Here is a 24,010-nt window from a genome sequence, read left to right as displayed (position 1 = left end):
TGCTGCAAAAAGCAAACTTGAAGCTTAAGGGAGAAGAGAATGAGCACAGGATTGCTACAGGTTGGTACACTGGTGCGCATCCATAAATGCTGGTTCCAAGAATGCCTGCTTGAGTTAAATCTGCGGGATTTTTGCTGTCTAGCTCTCTGAGGTAGTTAGATGTTACCTGTCTCTGTAGCACGTGTTTTTCCTTGCCCTTGAAGAACTGTGGGAATGTGAAGGAGGTTGCATGCCCTCCATCTTGTTACAAGGGTGAGGGATGTGATTCCAGTCCTTGGAAGTTGTCCTTGGGTGAGAAAGTGGAAGTCTAAAAAAAAAAAAAAAGTGTAAATCTCATAATATGACTTTTTGCCAGGGATTTTGGAGGGAGATTGCATCTTGAACTCTGAGACAAGTCCTTCTGCTCTATGCTAGTCTGCTCAGAGACATTGCCTAATGACGGCTCGGTTTCACTTTGACTTTATTCTTTGGGACTGAGAAAGTGCCAAGTTCTCCCTGTTTTCAACAGGATAATATAAACAGCAAAATGAATGCATTGCCCAAGCTACTTCTGCATGTGAGCTCACAGGAAAACTGTGTTTAGTCATGTTTATTTCAGTGTTGGCAATAAGGAAAAATATGTCAGATCTAAAAGAGGAAAAAAGAAAATTCATAAGGAGGCATTACAATACAGTCGGTAGAGGCAAAGTGTACCTTTGCCCTCTAGGAAATGGAATAAAAACAATTCCAGCAGGAATGATTTATAATAGAAAATGCAGCTTTTTCAGAATGAAAACTTTCCTTGAAAAAAAAAAAAATCCTCCATTTTTCTTGATGCTTTTTTAAACTTTGAAAACAAAATTTTTGAAAAGGGGAGTTTGACTCAAGTAAAATAACTTTTTTTGCATTTTTTTTTTTTTTTTTCAAATTCATTTAATATATTTTGGGTTTTGTCACCTCAAGATTGAATTGCATTTTCTTGTTCTGGCATGTAGTATCACAAAGTCTGTGGTCAGGCTCTTACTGCCCTTACTCTGTCAGAAGGTTGGACACCCTGACTAGACAGTCAGATTTGAAGCACAACGAAGTGCCTCCCCTGGGTGAAGGGAGCACCCAGCACAAAGTGTTTGGAGAGGACATTTAGATATTGATGTGAATAACAAAATAAACCTCTTTTTTTGTTTCAGTTCAACAAAATGAACTGAAATACTCAATTCTAAGCTGAAATGATACTTGGGAAGATCCAAGTATTTAATTTTAATTGAAAAATATAGTAAGAATGTTTTATCACTTATGAATTTTTAAGCCTTTCAGTCTTCTAAAATCCCTCCATTGTTTCACCTTCTCATATTTGAGATACCAATAAATGTTCAAATAATGTTGCCACTGCACTAATTATTGCTAATATTTATGGAACAGCCTTATTTAGCAAAAGTACCAACTCCAGGTTTCTTAGGATTTTGGGTAGGAGAATGTGCATTTACCTCTGAGCTAATGTGGTAGAAGATATACGGAAGTGGATTCCTAGAACACCTTTTGTTCTTTTGGGTTTTGGTGGGGTTTTTTGTGTGGGTTTTTTTTTTTTGTTTGATTGGTTTTTGTTTTTCTTAAACGTATTTCAGTGTGCTCTTGTTGATTTCTATCTATTACATATTTTGCAAGTAGAGTGCACCCCAACTGATGCATAGACCATGCTCATATCCAGATATATCTTTCTGTATCAACCACTGCTTATCTGATTCTCCTTACTCGCTCTTCCGTGTGTAACACTGGGAGAATTAGACAGAGTCATTCCTTGAATCAACCACAGAATTTCAAAGACAGAAGTGGAAGAAAGTATTGAATATATAATTTCCCGGATGTATGCTACTTATATTTATCTATACCTAATTCCTTTATAGATAGATCTTTATGATGTATGAAGTGGCATGAATACTTTTAATGGTGTCTGGCCATTCTTCTGTGCTTTAATTATTGAATTAGAGGGAGACATTGAAGATGAACCAAAGACTTCTGCCACTTTTTCTCGAAATGTGTGACTTCTCAAGGAGTCCCACTTCGAACATCTGCAGTAAACCCAAAGTAGAGTCTTCACCGAAGTAGAAAATTTCTCTGATTTTTACTCAAGGTAGTACAGATTCACAGTGACCTTGCTTGGTGAGTCAGGACTGGGCAGAATGATAGACGTTCCTTTTCCACGTTCAGGCACAGGTTTCTTCTCATCAGTGACTTGGAACTTGCTTCCAAGTATGGGTATCTGCTGGTGGTAACACAGTGGAGTATTTTCTCCTACTAGTTATTCTGTCGGAAGGGTCGTTGGGGTTTAGACCTGTCACAGGATGCTGGTGACACTTCTACCTTGATGTTAGTAATCCCTGGGGAGAAGCTGATGGAAACGCCTGCCTTTGTTTTTGCACTGGAGCAGGGAGTTGGAAGAAAAACTTCAAGATTTAGGTAAGATGTGGACCAGCTTGCATTAATGGCCTATCTTATTGTGGGTGGCTGGTGTCCCTGGGAGCTTATTTGAATACCCAGTTTATTCAGTGATACAAAGAGATGCCACAGAACAGGAGACAGAATGGCCAATTAGGGTCTATGGATTTGACTGTGTTCCCAATGTTGCATTTGTCGTATCACTGATGTTTGCATCAAACACCCTTGATTAGCTTTGCCACTTTTTTTTTTTTTTTGGGGGGGGGGAGGTGGTGATGGAGTTTGCTTTCTTGGTTTTACTCTTAAAATTTTCATTGACAAACTGAAGAAGAAAGGCTAGGAAGATAAAAGCTTCTTCATGTTTTTTTTTTTTTTTCTGGTACAGATCAGCTAGTTATCATGACTCTTGGCTTGCTTGGCTTCTTGTTGAGGAAACCAGTACAAGTTGTTATGGCAATTAATTTAGTTCTTCCTGTTACTAACCGCTTCTTCTCTAGGAGGGCGTCTGTGGTAGTCATACATCTTAGTTTGCCAGGTAGCTGACTTTCCCATGGTGTAACTGTGCTTTTTGAGCCTTTTCAAAATGACATGAAAGAATGGAAGTTTTTGATCTCAAATAAGCGTTTGTCAATATAGTAACAGAAGATGCCACATGATATCCCACCCATTTGCCACGTTTGTCACAGTCCTCTTCAAACCCTCTACTGCCAAAGAGTACAAGTTTCATGCTCCCAACAGCAAAGCCTTTAAACGTGATGTATGCTGTAGCTCCGTTCCACCCAACTGACTCCTGTCTCTGCCTAAGGTGTATCTGCTCTGAGCACTGTCACTATGACATGAAGCTGGTCTACTGACTCCTTGCATGAAAACTGTCAAGGCTACGTCGAAACATTAGGGTTAGCATATTTACCATTTTAGCCCTTGCCACTCTCCTATAATAACATGCAGAACATGACTGATCCTGGAGGTACTTCTTAGTAATTGTCTCCTCTGGGATGTGAAGACCTCCGTGACACAACAGCGCGCAACCCAGGGAGCCGTAGGCTTGCAGCAAACCAAGGCAGGTGGCTGTGGGATTTTATTTTTTTTCCAGAGAGCCAAGTGCCTGTTGTTTCTGTATAACAAGATATGAGTCATAGCAGGGACATGGCTGTGAATACTTATCTCTTTCACTGGGATGTGCAGAACAGAAAGAATTTCAGCACGGAAAGAGGATATGAACTGATTTGTTAGAAGTCTGTTAGTTGCTTGGGGAACTTGTACTGGTGTTATCTGGGATAGTTGTGCACACCAGGGATAAGAACCATCCTATTCCTTATTTATTTATTTATTTATTTAAGAGCAGAAAATGACCATTAGGGAATTAGCTGCTTATATAAAGTATTTAACAAGCACTAAACAATAACGACAAGTTCATCCAACAAAAGTCATTGTTATTTTTTCTGTGTGCGCATGGCTCGTTGCTTTATCAGATTGTTGGGCTCAGATTTTTTGTGAGCATTTAAAGGTGGTAAAGCATCTGTTCAGAAGTGTCTAGGAACAGGACCCTTTGCCCAAGCAAAACAGAGGGAAGGCACTGTATGGACTTTCCCTCAGCCCAGCCATACGTTTCCTAATCACAACCTGCCACAGTCCTCGCTCTTTCTTGCTCGGTAGCTGACCATTATAACAAACCGAACACAAAGAATAACCCATTCGCCATAAAATGATGTAGCTACAGTCATACCCTTAGGGAGGTAGCCATCAATTACTTGGCATGCCCAGCCTTTACAAATCACACCATAAGGAATTACACTGTACAGGATAAACATATGTATTTTATTACTGTGACCAGCTCTGCCTGTGACCTATTTAGCCACGTATCCATAAAGATAAGACAAACAGATGCTGCTGAGCTTTAATATTGCTCTTATTTTAGGAATTTTATTTTTTAAGCATATCATTTTCATTGCTTTGACTCAGTTTCCATTAAGTGTGTTTTTAAATGTCAAGGGACTAGTGGATGTTTGTTCTTATTTTTTTCAAATTCTTTTCCATGTTATTCTGATACGAACCTTCAGATATAAGTCTTTTTCATTGATTAGACCTTACAATATTAATATGCCATGTATGGTCAAAGGATTGTATAAAACTTGTTACAGTCCAGTCATCGTTCGTATGCTAGATTTAAGTATAAATACTGCCTTATATTTAGTATAAACCCTGCTGTATTTTTCCCGTATGACTTCTTATTTACTCCATCCTGTCTACTTTAACTTAAAATGTCAATCAATCTCTAGGCTACTTTGTTGATCTGTTCCAGTTTATAGATGGGGGTCATCTAGGTTTTTTTTTATAGCATTCTGCACCAGCTAAATGAGGGACTGTGCTTAAGCAGAATTATTTTGTTGTATGAATCACACATACAAATATAAATCACACTTTTAAACTCTGGTGTCCTGTTCCTATAATAACCAGCATTGTGTATTTTGGTCCTCCTCCTTCTGCTCATGGTTCTCGGCAGCTCTCAGTGTGTTTCAATCTTTACTTTTCCATACTTGTTTTCTTTACTTTTGCCCTTCTAATCCTGACTCTTGTGCACTTGCAGCCCTTTTCTCCCCAGGGAGCTATAGCCAGCGCTCTCGCAGCCTGACTTGGTATTTACTTTGGGGCTGGACGTGCTGCAACACAGACACTGCTGATTCCAATGGGCAGATCCGTTGTGTAGAAGGGACTCCGAGATGAGCAGCTGGGGTGAGAAGGATGATGTTCTGCACACTCGTGTACAGGCAGATGGATCCCTTAGTCTGGTATTAAATAAAAAAAATAAATCTGGGGGTCCAATGCACAGCTGCTCTATTGGACGACCAATGTATTTAGACTGAAGGTTATTTAAGGATTCTCAGGACGGCAGTCCATTAAGCAATCCTGTTAAGCTCTGGTTTAAGGAAGATAAGCACAAATATATTAAAGATATAGATATAAAAAATATATTAAAGATAATATATATAAAATTTATTAAAGATAAATGGAGTCAGAAACTTTATTGCTGACTCTTGTTCACAATCTAAACTGTAAGAGTATGCCGGCTTTAGCCTGAACAGCATCACCCAAGGAATCCACTGGGAGGAGGGAGGTCTGAGGCTGATGAGGAAGAAGGGCCATTGTCATGGCTTGATGCCTGAAGTTAAGAGTGGTCAAAGTGATCATTATTGCCTTAATAGCAAGGTAACAGCATCATATGCCATGCCACTCAAGGCAGTCAAATTTAAGGCTAACTGTGTTACCGTTAAAATGGAGGAGGGGGAGCGTGAGCGGGACAGGACAAGGGAAAATAATGCAAAATATGTGGGACAGGATGTTGGGAATGAATCTCAAAATATATCAATGCTAAATGTGAGTTTAAAAAAAAAAAAAAAAGAGTTGAATTTTAGAAATTAGGAGGAAAGATGTGAAGAGTGAAATGGCCAGTATTGTTTTGCCACTGTGTGTATGATACAGTGATGTGCCCAGATTTTGGTGTTATGGGCAGATCTGGATGCTGCTGCTTGGAAAACTCATAGCAAAACTAGATGATCCAAGGGAACAGTGTATATCCCAGTGTAACGGGAAAGTAAAGTAAGTTTCCTCAATTCTTCCCAAGAGATGGTTGACAGAGATGTGAAAGACGTCTATAAATGTTGAATGCTGTTGATAAAGCAAAAACGTTTTGCCGTTACTGAAAATGCAAGAATTTACAGAAAAGAGAGCTTAAAAAATAAAGGGAAAACATCTTCACATATTGCATAATTAAATCATGGAGCTCCTTGCCACCTGAAGCCGTAAAAGTACAACAAATACAGTTATTTAAATGGGCACTTTAATGGTTCATTGCTGACTATTATATGCCACAACCCAGTGTACCTAGAGATGGGAGCGTACGTGGAGGGATGCGGGGCTCTTTCCCTGCGTGCCCTGTTTCTTCTGCTCCTCTCAAAGCATCTGCAGCTGGCTGGTCTTGGCACAACTAGGCTTGACGAGCTCAGGGGGACAATTCTGCTGCCTAAATGCACGTGTGGTGCTGTTTGCAATAATGTACAGCATCCCCGGCCCCTGCCTGCCAGTCCACAAGGGCAGGAGCTTGCTGCTTGGCCTGAGCTCTGCTTGGTGCCTTCCTGTCTTCTCCTTGGAGTGCCTCTTTAGGCAGCTGAAGTGAATTTTAGCGTCCCAAATCTTGTGCTTTACACGAGCTAAGGATGCTCTGCGATTCAGAATTTCTGCTCTCAAGAAGGTATTAAAAAAAAAAACAATAAAAATAAATCCAGTGTTGAAAGCTTTTGAAACTGGTCAACACGGGTTGTGTGCGTCACTGTGCAGTCACTGTCACGCTTGCACTAGTATGCAAAAATAGGTACTAGATTTTATAACACACAAACATAATTTTTTGGTACATTAGGACTTGGATAAACATTATTTACGTGCTTTGAGAGTAACAAGCAGGCCCTCAGAGCGCTGTGTTTAAGGTTTCAGTATGTTTCTAGGGCAAATTAAAGAAGCTCTAAAGCAAGGAAGAAGCTGACCTGTTGTATTTTTTTTTTTTTTAAATCTATGAAAAATATAATTGGAGGATATAAGCTGTAGGGAATTTCTTTCAGGATGTTTCGGAAAAGATAAACCTATTGTCTTATATTTATCTAGGGCTATATTTTATATTACAGATGAGTAGTTGGGAAAGAACACTGCATATGCGTATTTTGATTTGAAGATGCTTCCTTACTCTCCAATATCACTCAAACTCGTGCACTTCGTGATATTTTCTTATCATAATTCATGTGTCTATAAGAGGATTTGTGTTCTTTTAGCCTGAGGTAGACATGTTCAACAGCCTGTTTTTAGTTGGTGTGCTTCCTTAGCTAAAATTAAGACAAAAGTTCTTGCAAATGCTTAGATATTACTGAGTTGTTATAAATTCCCAGTAGATAATCATACTTGCTCTCTTCCAAGCCAGCCTTCATTTTATTTTTTAATGCTATTGTTAGTTGTGTATTGAGTAGTTGTTTGTCTTTTGAGGACAGCAGAATAAAGGGATTTACCAAACTCTTCTGAAAATCTGAACGCTGCAGTAATATTCAGGCCTTTAAATAATTTATTGAGAGCACAGCCAACAATATGAAATTTTCATGTATGGGTATCAAACAGGCAACCTCACATAAACTTGAAAGGCATGAAAAATAAGGTTAGGCTTCAAAACGGAGGCCAATATTCTTGGGCTTAGAGTAATAAAAAGGTAATCGCAATAACGTTTAATCTGTTTTTAAGAAAAACCTTATGTTGGCGCATTTCATCAAAGCATGACAAAATTTGAATTTGAAACTTAATAAGGAGATTGGTGGTTGCTGAATAAGGACACAAGACTGTTCCAACACAGAGCAGTGACCAGGCTTGCTTCATACCCTTTGTAGGTGTTGAGGTCTAGGAATGACCCGGATACTCTTCCCGTCTGCTCCTGGGGCTTTGGATAAGAGAAAAAAATACATTAAGACTGGCAAAATATATTTCACAATTATTTAAGTCTAACCATCATTTACATAACTGTTAAAGTATACGTTGTAAAGTTATATTATGCTACTAACTCTCATATTAACAATATTTTGTTGCTCAGAGATGCATTTTAACAAATAACATGATTGGGTTTGTGTTTCATAAACTGAAACAATGAGTGACCAGCCTCATTAATCATTATAGGCAATAGTATTTAGACAATCGTTCTTGTTTTGGCTATTGTATGCAATATAATTCAGTGGTTGAATTTTGACTGTTGGTGGCTTCTGCTAGACACCATTTTTAGAGACATAGCTGATCTGTGTTTTTGTGAAACGGATTTTGTTTCATTTCCAGATTGTTTTTACTGCTTAAACTTCATTACCGCTGTTCAGGGCTCTGTGAGTTATCAAAAGGAGTAACAGACGTTTGCTGATATCCTTTGGAGCTTCTTGGTGCTACAACACTGCTCGCTAAGTTGCTAAGCATTAATGATATATTTGGCATAGCACGAGAAAGAGTATAAAGATAGTCATTGTCTCCAATGTCCTCGGGTGAGCTCTGGGTGCTGGGATGCTTGATGCCTGCTCTTCTCCCTCTGATGTGGGTAATGGTTGGACGTCTAAATAGAGTCTGGATAATTAAGTTACTCTGGCTTTTGGTGGGATTCATCTCAGTTTGGCCATCGTCAGTGTTGACATCTACAGCTGAGCTTTACAGTCTAGGCTTCCTTTATAGTTGGTGGGGAGAATCGGGCATTTCTTGAGTGTGATTCATCTGGCCTGTTTTAGACATCAGCGTTAGGGTGAGATTTACAGGCTAAATAGGGTGACATAAATAGATGTGATGTTCTCAGGAGCTTTATATAGCAGTAGCACATATTCACTGGACCACTGACTGAAACCTCCATCTCCTCCTTCCAAGGCGGCTACCCCAACTGTGGGAATAGAGAACAAGCCTCTCTCTGTGCCAGCTGGTACTCGCTTTTCCCATATGAAATACCGTGCCTGCAGCTGAGGGACAGTGGCTGGGCCACGCAGACACTGGGGTTTAAAATATTTTAAGATATTTGCTTGGGAAATTCAGGTTTGAATCCTCTTACTTAGGTGAGAGCTTTAATTACCCATCTGTTGGTTAGGCAGCAGGCTGCTATGGCTTATCCCTCCTCTGTCAGATCTCTGGGCTGTGCCAGCGTGTTTGGTGATGCCAGCTGGAACAAAGCACCTCGCTGCTCAGCATGGCCAAGCTTCCAGTGGCTTTGGGTATGGTCAGAAACATATTTAAGTTAGGGATTTTGATGCTTGAGAAGTCACGCTCTTGGGTCTGATATTGGAATCATGCACCTGTTCTAGGTGCCTGAGTCTGTTCACGAGTCTAACCATTGGACTCTTCGCTTCTACTGAGACGCCGGCTCTGAAGCTTCTCAGACCTTATGAAAAACGTGACCAATCCTCTGTAGTTTAGGAATATAAGAATAAACACTGGTTATGTTGCTGCTGATGTCACTATCACTGTCTCGTTATGAACTTTCAAAACGATGTTATAAGTAGTGTCTCTGCAAATAGTTCTTTTACAAGACTGATAGGCTACTCTTCGCATCAATGACAAATGATGTCTCTGTGTATCACATTACTGACATCTTGCCACACATCTGCAATCTATTTTCAGATCTCTGTTGCTCATTACCAATTTAGGAAAGGAATTGAAAAGCTATGGAGACAAAGAGATTTGATGGAGCATGGGGCAAAACCACTGAAACTAGTACCGTAAGGCAAAGCAATACCAGATCTGATTTTGAGCTGTCTAGAGCAAGGTTCAAAACTTGTGCGTTTCTACCCCCCTCCTCCCAGGAGCTATTGGTAACTGGAGTTACTGGGGAAGGCAGCACAGGTTAAGGATGCCATCACTCCACATTCAAGAAAAGCTCACTGATGTGCTGTTGTGAGTTTAGTGCTTTGGTGTGGGCTTTAGAAAACCATTACTTAAGGGAGAATGCTTTCCGTTGTTGAGAGTGCTGTCCCTCGCCCATGTCTGTCTATTTAACCATGCTGAAATGTCTGTCTTTTTTCTTTTCTCCCACCTACCTGGGGAAAATTAAAACCAGTGAGTAAGAATCCTGTGGGTTTTCTGCTTTTGTTTTTGCTGGATGAGGTGTAGACCTGTGACTCACACTGTTCTTGGGTATCTGTCTGGCTTTTGTATTTGAAATCACTGCATAATTATGAATTCCTGGATTTTGGTTTCTTTTGAAAATAAAGTGTTTCTGTGAGCAGTAAAAGTTAGTTTGATGTCAGCATATATGTCACCACTCTTTTTTTTTGAATTCTGTCTTTTTTGCTAATAAGATTCTCAGCTCAGTTAAGAGTATACGGTTTCTGGGTTCTTGTAACAACGCATACTCCACCAATAGTTTACAAATACATTTATTTATTGGTGAATCCTCCAGTTTGTTCAGGAGCCAGCTCTTCTTCCTGATCTTCTGAGCTGTGCAAGGGAAGTCAGGGTTTGCATGCAAGCATGTGAGCTCGAGTGGTCCCAAGTACGCTGCCCTCGGATGGCATTCCCGCTGCTGGCTGTTTTAGGGAGTGTTAAGCTCTGCTTGGCTCTGAATGTAGCGTGACGTTGCCAGTCTTTGCTGTATTTGATGTTAGTCTCCATTTATTTTTGCAGATTCCTGTGAAAGCCCTGGCACTGTGAAGGGACAGGGGCCTCTGAACAGTGTCATTGCACACCTGACCTGCATTACTTAGAGGCTGATATATCTTTTGAGGAGCCCAGCAAAAAAAAAAAAATTACTTCACTATAAGTAATTTATTTCCTAAAAGGAAGGTTTCCAGCCATAGCTCAGGTGTACAATGATGCAATATTACAGAATTATAAGGAACTGTCTTTGACCTTGGGAAGAACCTTTAAAAAAATTCCTGTCCTTGCTTTGATGCAAGGAAGTCTCATTTTGGGAAGTCCACTGTCTGTGGTGATCCCATTCCACATACCAAAATTATTTCCTGTTTTCTTCATGGTATACAAAAGCGCAGTTTTACACTGCGGCTATGTGTCTTGACTCACATAAACAGTATATGAGGCTTCAAAGATGTTTGTCTTTATTAATTCTTTCTTGAACTCTGTTAAATCTCCACTCATGCTGTTTCATGTGTCATATCTGTAGGTCTAGATCTAGTCCTTTTCCTTCTCTTAAAGTTTTTTAACTCCGTGACTGTCATCAACAGCAGCTGCAAATTCTGTGGAATTTTTGTATATATTAGCCCTCTTAGTGACACTTCAGTGATGCTAAAGAGCAGCCAAATCTGGTAACCTGTCAATGATCCCCTTCCTCCACCTGGCAGTTTTTCTGCCTTTACAGTTTAGGTGCACTGACTGTACTTCGAGTATTTTTGAGTATTGGTCAAGATGCAGCTGTTCTTTTCAGAGAGTAAATCAGTCCCTCAAGGGAATGTAAGGCAAATTTTATGCAATTACTTGCACAGATTAGTAGATTTCTACAATACTATATGGTATGTGTAGCATATAACACTGAAAATGGTGAAAATGATGTTCATAAGAATAGCATGAGTTTCTTAGAAATATCTGAATATAACTACAGTTCAAAACACTTTGTCTTCCCTGTTATGCTGCTACTTCCTCCTGTGGTATAATTTCACCATCATCTTTCCCAGCCTCTTTCTTCCTGACCTGCTTCCTCCTGGAGGCATGTCAGCTCCCAGCATCGCCAGAGGGACCGCTGTTCCCAGTCCCACAGGAGGCACCAACTCCAGGGCTCTCGCAGGTGTGAGGTGTCTCTGGAGAGAGGCTGCCGCATCCCCTCCATTCCCAAAGAAGTAACACCCCAAAGCTCTCCAGAGGTGCCTGTCGTTGGCAGGATGAGGCCAGCCCGTGTGCTCACTTAGCCGGTCTCTGGAGCGGCTCGAGGCAAGCACAGCAGCGTGTATGTGCCGAGCACGCCGGGAGTTGCAGTCAGCAACTTTCCACATTATTTTTTGGTGGAAAATTGAACTGGGGGCTTCATGAGTCTCAGAAATACAGTTGTTTATGAACACAACCGTTGTACAGAGAGAAAGGTAGGGCAAAGGGGCACCAGAGAGCTACTTCCCAGCTCTGATATGATTTTTTTCATGGAGCCATTTCCTAGGCTTTTACAAAGTAAAGTGAAGTTATCCACCTAAACTATGTATTTCTATCCACGGGATTCATGGGCAGGATGGTTTCATATCCATCATGCAAACACTGTTCACTTGATTCAGAAGGTGGAGTAAGAGCTGCATAGCCAGCTGCCATGTGGCTGTCGACCAGCGTGTGAGCCTGACCCATGCTTCGCTCTTGGGTTTTTACAGGTGGTTTTGCATCTGCTCTCTACCCCTGGTCACTGTGTGAGTCCCTCATACCGAAAATCTCCAGGGTTCCCAGGCCACAGCGACAGATCCCGTCTCCTCCTTTTCATCACTTTCTCGCTTCTACTTTGCTCAGCCATGATCTCCTTTTCCCCATCACTCCCTGTTTTTTCGCCAGAAAGTCTCTCTTCCCTTATTCCCTGTGCTGGTTCCAGTGTCACCACCATCTCCATCCCAGTATACTCACTGTCCTCTTGCCCTCGGGTCTGCTTTTGTGTCTGCTAAGTTTAAGTTATTTGGGATGGTGTTGGTCAAACTTAAGGAGCAACTTCATTTTTGTGACATTTTGCACATTTTTCAGCTTTTTGAGAAGTGAGATTCTGCCGAATTGATATTTTCTCATTAGAAGGCTTAGACTTTTGACAAAGATCCCTCTCTTTCCCCCTTTCTTTCCAACCAGCAGGCATGACTTTCTGCTTTAAAACACTCAGAAACTTACTGGATCAAAACATCATCAGAAAAGAAATCTTCACAAAGCAATTCTGCTCCAACAAAGCAGTATAACTGAACTGAAATATATTCCATGGGACTTTTTTCAGCAAGCTCTATTAGTCAGCGAGTGCTCTCACGAGTGCTAAATGAGGACAGAATCTCCAGAAATATTTACATGCTAAAAATGAAAATGTCTCTGAGCATGTGTGAACTCTGATTAGTTTTTTATTTATTTTTGTGTATGTGTGTATATATAAAAAAATATAATCTGTCCAAACTTGGAGGACAGCTCTTACACTTCTGAAAGCAAAGGACACTGGAATTTTTCAGCCAGGGCAACACAACGTTTTCCTCTAACCTCACCTCAGAAATGAATGAAGTGTTTTGATTGAAATTCCTTCTCCCTTAAATAATTAAGTCAGTCTGAGGCAGACACTTACCATGGGGAAAAAAAAACCAAACTACCACCACCCACCAAACCAAAAAGCCCAAGAGGGTAAAAATTGGCAAAGATCTCAGGAACTGAAAATAGAAATGTTGGGCAACTTTTAAAGGAGCTGTTATCAGCTTTGCCTCTAATATTTGCACTGTGCTCTTGCCTGATCAGTAGGTTGTTCCCAGCACAGCCTTCCTGTGTTTCCTGGGGAGAATTTCTCAGTCCCTCTCACTGGGCTAATTCAAGGAAACCGAGGGCTTCCTACCTACGTCTGCACCATAGGCTACCTGCTCCCACGGGCTTCCTCACAAGCTCCCTTCCCATCAAACCAGGGCTCCCCTCTTGCCCTGGTGCGGAAGCCAGGAGGGTTGGTCATGGGGTGCTGCTCTGTGGGGGGTTGCAGGGTCTGGCTTCCCCCTTGCCCGCCTGAGTGGTCCCCAGTGATAGGAAGGGCTCCTCGCTTCTTCACTCACCCAAATTCTCCTCCCAAGGAAGGGTGTTGTGGAGGATGGAGCAGAGCCTGGTTGGACTTGTAGATGAGACTCACTGCTGTGTCACCTACTGGGTGCCATGGGGTGGGCAGTGGGGCTGTGCCAGGACTCCCCTTGCCTGCCCAGCCCCAGGTGCCTCATACAGCTGTGCCCCTCCAGATGTTTTCCAAGGTCCAAGCAGGTCTTGGCTTCAGCCCTTGCTCCTGAAGTGCTGGATATTTGGCATCAGCTGCATATGGCATGAGCCAGTGTAAAGGCAGAAACAAAGCCTGGCGGAGGGGATCTCAGAGGAATCTTCTTGTTGCTGTTGGAAGGGGCAGCTGAGAGCCCCCAGTAACAAGCTCTACTCCCTACGTAAAATCACGGTCCTGTTGCTGGGCTGGGCATTAGCACCGCTCTCCCGTTCTTGGTCATTAACACTTGGCATGGCGTGTGTTTTCTTTCATTTTATGGGAATTTGATGTATTTCACCACTGGGTAGAGAAAAAAAAATCATCACTGAGAATGTCATGATTAATTTTTTTCCTCTTGAAGAACTATGAAATTATTCTGAAATGTATGACACGTGTATAATAACAGCCTAGTGCTCTGTTTTTAAAAAATGTGCTAGAGGCATTGTGCAGTTTCCCAGAGGCTTAATGAGGGAGCCATACTGTGTTGGAAATTTTTCAACAATAAAAATTGACCTATTACATGCTCATGGAAAATGAGGGTTGACAATCACACAAATATGTCCAAAATCAAATACAGGCATTGTAAAATATCACTTCTTTCCCAGAGAGAAACTGGTCACCTGTTCACAGTAGGATTTTGCATTATATCCTATTCAGTAAAGAATAAGATGCTTCCCCACAGGGAAACAAAATGGCAGCAAAGTACTGGCCTGGTGCCCTTCTATCAATGCTTTTCACTGTCTGTTTTGCCAAGTCTTCAAAAATAACGCACAGGCATATTTTTTTCAACATATGTTTTGCCTCTTTGTTGGTTTAAAAGCACAAAGAGAAGAAAAGGTTTGGCATTATTCGCCACTTCATCATCAAACGCAAGAAGAATTCATTGTTTGCCTGTTTGATTTTTCTTTTTCCTCCCCATAGTACTTATTTTATTTTTTAAAAAAATCTAGTGTCTTTTGCTGTTCTTTTAACAAATATCTCAGAAGTGGCCTCTTCTTAAAAATTGAGCATGTGGCTCTGGACCTGCGGTTGCATTCAGGGCAGTGTCTATTGCAAAACACTGAAATTTAGAGTCACGGGAGCAGAAAAGTTGGATTCAGGAATTATTGCGTATACTACTGAATAATCAAAGAAAGGAAGATAATTAAATATAAAGAGTTGAAGAATAAATTAAATATGGTAAATACTGCTCTTCTCCTCAGAACAAATTAAGCCACTGTCAATGTTTGCATGTTCTCTTGATATTTAACAGTAAATTTAAGCCAATGTGTACACCAGATGAAACGCTAAATGACTGTTGGGATTAAAACCCCCAACTGTTTCACTGCTGAACGTGTATGACAGCGAGCGTGCTGGTGATACACCTCACAGTGCCGTGCTTCAGTTCCCTGGCCAGTCACTGGCTCAGGATGTTTCCAGCAAGGGAGAGCGATATGGGGAGGTGGAACGTGATGTAGGGAAAGGTCAGAGTTCTTCAGCAGTCCCTGCCAAGCACTGATCTCTGTGTGTTAGGAGGAGGGAAAAAAGGATTAAAGTATGAAAGCAGAACCAGCGTGGTAACTAAGGTCTTGATGCATCTTCAGCGGTCAAGGCTACAAGTAATGAGACTCTTCTTCAGCAGGGAGATCTTTTTGTGTGGATCTCCTTGCAGGTTCTTTGCCCTTCGTAATGCAGTTTAAAAGAAAAACAAAAGTCCTATATGGACCCTAGATTTGCAATGCAGTTTGTCCACATTTAAATAAATATGGGTAAAGATTGTAGGAAAAAGATGATACTGGGCAGACATTAGATGTAGAAAAGGGTGATATTAGACAGACAAAGGTGAGGAGAGAAAGAGAAGAAAATTTACCTCATTGTAAAGCTATCTAATTAATCACTTTTTGTAAAACTTCCTAGCTCTGATTTTCAATTAAGAGGTATGCAACCTAATGTTAGAATATTAAATAAATGAAAAAAAATATGGACGGACGGGAGGTTATTATGAAGCAAAGGTTGCCTGCTGCTGTAGGATTAGAGAAGTCACTTTGGCTGTAGAGGATATTGCGTTTATATAATGGGAAAAAGCTAAACCTGTCACTTATAATAATTTAGGTCTTTCCAAGATAGAGCCACTGAAGCTGGTGATAAGAACACAGCGATACAATCTGAAAGATACCGAAGTAAAAATGTGAGAATTAGTGTTTGCAAGAAGTAAATAAATATTGCAAGATTTGTCAATTCCAATAAAGAATATCTACGTTCCAGTGTTACGTGTAGATGCTATTTGTATGACTACTTTACTGTTAATATCAAAGAATCACTTAAAAATACATTAATGAGTTATTTAAATACACAAAATCTATAATGACCCAGACACTCATATAACTTAAGTGTATAATACTGTAATATGTATGATAACCGTGAATTAGAACTCTGTTCAAGTCCAGAAGGAACAATACTATAATCCTGTTTATTTCACTTCTTTTACTATATTCTAATGTCTTGAGAATTTCTTATAAGCAACGTATTTCAATGCTATGTTTTACTAACTCATTGTGCGTTTAGTGCATGGCACAGTTCTCTGCTTTTGCAAAGGCAACTTCCCAAGCAGCCATGGCCATGACCGTCCTTTTGATGTTCGTTTCAGATCCTGTTGTGATGTTCAATTTGTGTCTGGTGTCTGCTGCAGATGATTACTGGTACATGACTTATGATTCATTTAGGAATAGAAGCTGAGTCAAACGCCAATAAATGCCAGTTGTTTGCCTCCAAAACAGTCAATTTTCTTTAAGTAAACCCTGAGGAAGTTGTGTAGGAGCAGACTGAAACTTGGCACACGCAGCTTGAACGCCGAACAAGGTGTTTGGGCAAATTACATGGGAAAGCCAATTTAAAGTCACTGAAGTCTCATAAGTGTTGGGGGAATTCAGATGAATTTGCTGTACTGGACGATGGGATCTCATTCAAGTGCAAGAGGCTGCTCACAGGTCATGTATAGGATCTTAAGTATGGCTTATAAATAATTACACGTATCTTGTTTCTCTCATTTCAGTGACTATTTCAACAAGTACCTTCTTTGATGGCTTACTGGTAACTGGGCTCTACACCTCTACCAGCATTCAGGCTTCCCAGAGCGTTGGTGGTTCCAGTGCTTTTGGATTTGGTAAGTCCAATGTAATTTACATTCTGCAACCCAGGGTAATGAGTACTTGGTTGTACAGAGGACATAAATAACAATACAATTAATGAAACAGATTAATTTAGACTGAGTAATCAACAATATGTGGGAGTCAGCGGGAGTCAATGAGATAAGGCAGTGGTGGCTTTTAGACAGCTTTTATTTCTTCCTCCACTTTCTTCATCTTTGGTCAGCCTGGTACTGGTATACTGAATTATATGAATTTTAACAGCAGCTAAACTGATTAAAATTGCCATTTCTAAATGGTGTGATGTTCAGTATAAACTGAAGCATTTAGTCCAAGGTGTCTAACTGTTCTTGGGCTGAAAAACTGATTCCTTTGACCTCATGTCAACCTATTTTTTCCATTTACTTAACAATAGCATCTTCCTAAAAACCAGAACGCTGGTTAAGGTATTTTATATAAGCAATTATTTTCCATGTACGAAACCCAGAATTATAGTGAAAGGTGTAGGACAGGTTTTGCAGAATTGTTATATATTTCAAGTTCTGCTGTTGCATTCAGTGGCAGCAGCCAGGCCAGCTATATTAAAGACAAGCGCTTTTGAAAAATCTCTTCTAAATTTCTGCAGGTAATTTACAGCTATACCTTCTGCAGTTTGTTATGTGGTAGCATTTTTTATGTTATTACAAATAATTGTAAGAGTTGCGTTCCTCCGATTGGAGGAACTCGGTGACCCCTAACAAGCAATCTGGGATGAAGGTACAAAAATAGGTACCAGTCATATGTGACACCAACTGTGCTGCACTTGCAGGAGCATGTTCAAACGTTCCTTAGTCTTTTAGGGTTAAACTTCAGTACTTTCTTCATAAAAATCTTACTTGGTAATTATCTCTGTTATAATGCATGTGAAACATGAGTGGCCTGGGCCTGTGAATGCCATACAGCAGACACACGTTGGCTTGTGAATGAAATAATGCAACGTAAACAGCACATTATTTAAAACTGTATTGAGGAATAATGTGAGAAGGGCTTTGCCTCTGTGAATAGCACCACCGATGGACCTCAGACCTTTTGCTTGGCCTCCCAAAGGGAAGAGCACAACTGCCACAGGTATCTCATGTCTCATGCAAAATGCACTGAAAGTTCCACTTTTCTGGAAGAAGTAGTAGTGCTGCTTCCCCTTTCCTGCTGTACTCTTTACAAGATGCACAGGATCTGATAAAGCAAGCAAGATGGAAAGCACTTATCAATGTGAAATTTTTGGGATGGTCAAGTTACTGTCAAGCCATTAGCTTGCCATAAAACAGGTGTTTGTATCATGTCATTGGGGAGATCATGGCCCTGTACCGCAAACTCACTGGGCAAGATACACAGGTCGTGTTTAATCACATCTAAATATTTAAGAATGAATATTAGGCAAAATTTTAACAACCTAAATAGCTTTCTGCATTTACAAAGTACATCTGTGTTTTTTTCCTAAATTTGTATTTTCACCTGTAGAACAGGGCTGTTACAGTGGGTGTCTCACTGAGACACATGTGATGTGTGACAGGAAAGAAGAAGTGGCCTTTTTAACTTGTCAAAGGTCGTTTTCTAGCTCTTGATGTGTTACTTTGACCATTCAGTCACTGGTAAGATAAACCAACAACTGAACTGGTGACATGCGGGTTATGCGGCCCGAAAGAAGATCCAAGCCTACGGGCTGGGAAAATCAAAAAGCCAAAGAGATGTGGAAGCAGTCATGTGTGGTTCGAGCCACCTCATTTTGCTCGTTGATACAAATTCTCCAACATCATGCCCAGGGCAGGTCTGCCGCTCTCTCTGGAGCGTGCCTCCATCCATGTCAGAGGAAAACTGCCATCCATGACCTTTCTTTTGAACTTTCTGCGGGCAAGCTGTAGGGTCAGTTGGGTTGCAGTTGTTAGTTATGCAACATTTTAAATAAAAATCCCATTTTGCTGGTTTTCTTCACTAGCTCCTAAGCTTGCATGTATATTGAAAAAAAACAAAACAATCTGAATTTTTCAAAAGAGGTGATGCTCTTGTGCAGTGCCTTAGCAGTCGCAGTAAAAACTAAACAGTGAAGGAAAAATTGCAATGGCTTTTAAACTTTTTTTTTTTTTTTTGTTAATGTTCAATCCATGATGTACTGATGGCTCCCGGGACTGAGAACTACATAAACTTTTCTTTTCTCTACTCTGCAGTGAGAGATGAGAAGGCTGGGCTCTTCCAAAAAGCATTTAGCCTGTGAATTCTCTGCACTTTAAAAGAATTTTGTAATTTTAAAAATGAACTGTTTTAAAATCTACCATCTGCAGTTGAAAAAGAGAATAGCACCCATGGTATTAAATATATTGTTCAATAAAATAGTAGATGAGAATGGCATTGTTCTATTTTCTGAAGAAAACGTAAAGCACTTTCTCCAGAAACCTTGGATCTGTCTGTTGTGTCGTCATTTCCGATTAGCAAAGAAGCTGCTCCTCCTTTCCAAAAGCTGATGGTGATGTCCAGGTTAGATTTAGCTTGCTGGAATTTTTTTTTTTTTTTTTAAATGTCGAGGACTGTGTCAGGTTCAGAGACCTCAATTCAAAGATTTATGTGGTTTACCATAGATTAGACGGGGGGAGGGGGGCAAAGCTGGGCCTTTAAAATCTGAAGATAGCAATATTCTGAAATTGGGTTGATAGCGGTTGCTTACAGAGCAGGGAAGAATATTTTTTCTCCCTTGCAATATTAGCATTGAAATTCTCTTGTCTGTGTTACACAGGAGGTCACGCTAGATTATCATAATCTTCCAGTCTGCCCCGACAATATGAAGTCTTCCCAACAAACACATATCTGTCTCTTGTGCCATAAATTACTGTATTGTGGTTACGATTATCTTTTAATTACCCAGTTTAGGAAGTCACTTGATGGAGACACAACCATTGTCAGTTATCACAGTTAACCGTGTCAAGAAGCTTTGAAGAAAAAAGATAAAACCCGTTAGTGCTAACAGAGTTAATTCTAAGGGTTATGTTTTCTTGCTTTTTCAGTATATGTTGTGTAGCCAAAGAAATAGTTTCTGGTTTCCTCTGTGGGATTATACTGACATAAAACTTGCTAAAATTTTTATTTGGGGAGTCTTCTCCTTTTAACAACTCTTTTAGGGAGAAATGGATGAGCTTTTGCGGATAAAACTTAGTAGTGGTCATAAATATTCATCCTTTGTCCCAAGCTGAACCATTGTCTGGGTTCAGATAAAGGTAAAAATAAAACAGTAAAGCTAAAATTAGAACTGGGATAAAACATAAATGTGTACTTGAAACCTCACTGACCAAGCTGCGAGGATCCTTTAGCAAAGAAATGATTCTTAAATCTAGCTTTTAAGAATAGCATTTCTCTCTTTGCTAGGTCCTTTCATACAACAAATATCCTAAATTGCATCTCTCAGTATCGTTTCTGTTCTCCTTTCCGAATCAGTGTGGGCTGTGCCTGGGACTCATTTCCACGACCTTCAGCATTGCCTGCTGAAGAGCAATCCCACTCTTCATCTCCCCCTTTCTCAAGCCACATGGTCACTGATACCCCTCGGTGTCATTCACACCCCCCCTCTATGGAGATGCATTTTGGACTTCTGTGAGATCTCTTCATTCCTTTGTGTCCTTCCCTTCTGTTTTTGACTCTGAGGGTTCTTGTTGGCATTTGGCCCCTTTTTGGGGCGTCTGCTGGCCACGCTCTGGGGTTTATCAGCCCACCAAGGCTACCCTCCCACACGGCGAGGGTCCCTACGGTCACTTAGGGGCTCCCACTGCTTCACTTCTTCCACGTATATAAGAGGAAAGTGGGAGACAGAAGTATTAAAAAACATGTTAGAAAACTACAAATGCGGTGGTGGGTTTGAGGGGGATGATGGGCTTGCAAACGAGATTAAGGTTAAATGCGTTTGGTGGCTTGTAGGGGCACCAGTCTGTAATTTGGGATTGGGATAAGTACGAAAATACAGCTCAGCTCCTCCAAAGCCACGTGTACGGCAAAGCAAGGAATGGAGTATCATTTCTGCAATTAAAGGAGAAGATTACGGTGTAATCCCTCAGCAGCGATAAGGAGCGCTGTGTGGCGAGGACCTGAATCTGTCTCATTCCACGGGATCGTCCCGCCTGACAGGCTGGTTGAGCAGAGGGACGTGCTGGGCTGCGCACATCAAAGCTTGCCTTTGACCTGCCAGTCACACTGCCTCTCCGCGTTCGGCTTCTTCCCAGAGCTTTCCGGCTCTCTGGTAGATTTTCACATCATGACAAATTATTTAAAACTTAAGTTTGGTGTAATGAGTTTTTTACAAACGACAGTGGAAAATATAAGCCTTTATAGTTAAGCCCACCAAAAACTAATTTTATGCAAAATCATAATTACTACGTTGATGTTTACCTTTTAATAAATGTGGAATAAACAAGTAGTTTTATGATAATATTTGTATATGCGTTAACCTTTTAACCTAAATTGAAAAGGTCCTTTTGAAAGTCCATAGGGTCTAGTATGGTAGAGGCAGTGGGTTCAAAGCTCTCATTACGCTGGGAAGTGTTGCCACAGGCCTAATTGGCAAACAGAAAATTTTTGGCTTATTTTCTGTGTAGGTTTATACAACTTGTAATTTACTATCTTTTAAAACAGATGTCTCCTTTCTACAGTGAGGTCATAAACTGCTGGGGAATTTTAGGTTTTGTTTAATTCTGTGGGCTACTTTATATGAGAGTGGGGGTACCTGGAAAACATTTTAGTGCCTGAGCAGGGGAATTGCATCTGCTAGAAAGCAAAAAATAGCATATGAAAGATCATTTTGCAATCTTTCCTCTTTTGCAAATCTTTCTTTCTGTACCATGAAGGTCATCACACATTGAGTCTCTAGGATTTTAAAAAAATTAGAATGGTTACAAATATTCCTTAAAATATGGTGGATAATAAATTTCCTAGAGGAAAGCATGGGAAGAGCAACCGCTAGAAATAACTTCCTTGGCATTACACTTTATCTTATACTCTTTTCCTTTTAAATTATTTGATTGCCTTTTGACAGGATTAAGGCGGCCTTCACATAATCCTCTGCTTGGTATTTTGGTTACATACATAACCTTGCATAGCAGATCAAAACCAAAAACCCCTTTCAATTTATAGATGAAGGATCATTTTGATCTGACTCTGTATGAGTTGGGAAAAGGATAAAAGTAGTTTCTCCAATCCCGTATCCCCCTTTGGCTCGCAGGTCGTGAGCAGTCTTAGGGCAGAGTTGACCGTAGGTGGGTGTCATTGGGGATGCTGCTGGTTTCATCCCCAGAGGAAGAAGGGCAAAGGAGGTGCGTGGGTGGCTGAAGGGCACCCCCAGTGTCGTCTCCAAGAGGGAACTGTAAAGAATGCCTCGGTCGTGCTCCCCAGCCCTTTGGGGGCATCGATCTGGACCGTGTGTTGGAGGCACCTGAGGCTCCCCCCGCTCCTGGATGGGGTGTGTGGTTTCCAGGTTTCACAGCCTTGGTTTTGGCATCAGTTTATGGCAAACTGATGGTTCTGGGGTAATGTTTTTCTTTCAGATTTTGACAGATAAAGGAAAATATCCCTGACTAACCTTGTGTGGTGGAAAAAGGCCAACTGTTGGATTTTTCTTGTTAGGTGAGCCTTTAAAATTGGTCCCTCCAGCTCAGTCTTTGCCTCTCCGTGCTTGTTCACAGCTTTAAACAGTAAGGAATAATCGGTAAATGCCAGCTTTTAAAAAAAAGTTTTCAGCTATGTACATGCTGCCGCTCTTGAAGTGCAGTTTTGTAACTTACTGAAATTGCTGTACATCCCTGGTTTACTTTGTGACAAGCCAAATGGGCTCCAGGACCCTCCCTTCACACTGGAGATATTTGCCAGAAACCAAACAGATGGTAAACTAGGAAGAAATGACCCTCGGCGTTCTCATTAGAACAGTTGGGGAAATTTTAATAGGCCCCCATTTGCCTTGTGCTGTATCTAATACCCTTTGAACTGCCACTTTTTTTTTTGTTTGTTACAAGTCAACTACTGCCATGTATATTTTAATAGGAATTATCAAATACAATTTGCCCAGAAGATGTACTAGCCCTCTGCTGCTAATTAGCAAAGTTTAAATAATCACTGAGTTCTGGAATAATTGGAAAGAAACACTGTTTTTCCTGCCAATGCATAATTACCAATTAACAGGAAGATAAAATATCTGTATAGCAGTCATATCTTGGAGAATTTGTTAACAGTCAATTAAAGAGTGAGTTGGTGCCAAACTGACATTGGTCAAGAAAGTTTACATTTGAGTCTAGTTTAAGATACTCCCTCCTGCAAATGGTATGTAACAAAACCATAATGATGATAAAACTTTCAAAGTTTGTGTGACACAATGTTTAATTACTAATTAGATGTCTTTATGGCTAAAAGTTGACCATTTCTACCAGTGGTTGACTATCGTGTGCCACGATAGGCACACATGATAGTTTTCACATTTTACACGTGACAGGGTTTCAGCTTTATTAACACAACGTATTTTCATTGTCACGGCAGAGGCAGTAATTGCCCACGCTTACCGGACAAGGAACTGCGTCCCAAGTAATTTACCTGCTGAGGAGGAAAATTCCCCACGTGTAACTGGGTAAGGCAGACAGCAGTGCCCCAAGGTTGGAGGAACAAGCTAGCCAGAGAGGGAACCTACACAGAAAATACTTAAACTGGTCTAGTTTGACGCAATCCCATCACCCTGAACATTTTCATCCATTTTTGTACTTGTCAGGTTTACCCTAACCCCCTGCCATGGCGGCAGCAGCTCTTGGACATCAAAATCCAATTTTGCCTAATCTGCTGAGAAGCCCCGAGTTACTCCACAATTAAACGCTCGTAAAAGTGAGCGATGGTGTCTGCTCCATAATTTATTTCAAATGTCTTTGCCACATTATGAAGATGGCGGTAAAATAACTCAAGCTTTTAACCTTTCAAATATACCTGTAGCTCCTGCTGGTGTCGGTGTGGTCAAGGTTGAAAAGGAGAACGAACCTCTGTAGAAGTG

At 40.7% G+C, this 24,010-nt stretch overlaps 1 protein-coding gene across 2 annotated transcripts in view; it reads left to right on the top strand.

Annotated features, from left to right (window-relative positions):
- Positions 1 to 24,010, top strand: part of RELN (reelin) — a 293,678-nt gene that overhangs the window by 30,882 nt on the left and 238,786 nt on the right. For both annotated transcript variants that reach the window (XM_074574094.1, XM_074574188.1), the window contains exon 2: positions 16,881 to 16,991. In XM_074574094.1, coding sequence (XP_074430195.1) covers positions 16,881 to 16,991 — 111 coding nt within the window. The remainder of the gene's footprint in view (positions 1 to 16,880; positions 16,992 to 24,010) is intronic.

The sequence above is a fragment of the Larus michahellis genome, chromosome 1 (genome assembly GCF_964199755.1).
Source record: "Larus michahellis chromosome 1, bLarMic1.1, whole genome shotgun sequence".
Classification (NCBI taxonomy): Eukaryota; Metazoa; Chordata; class Aves; order Charadriiformes; family Laridae; genus Larus; species Larus michahellis.
This window is presented reverse-complemented; position numbering and strand designations above follow the sequence as displayed.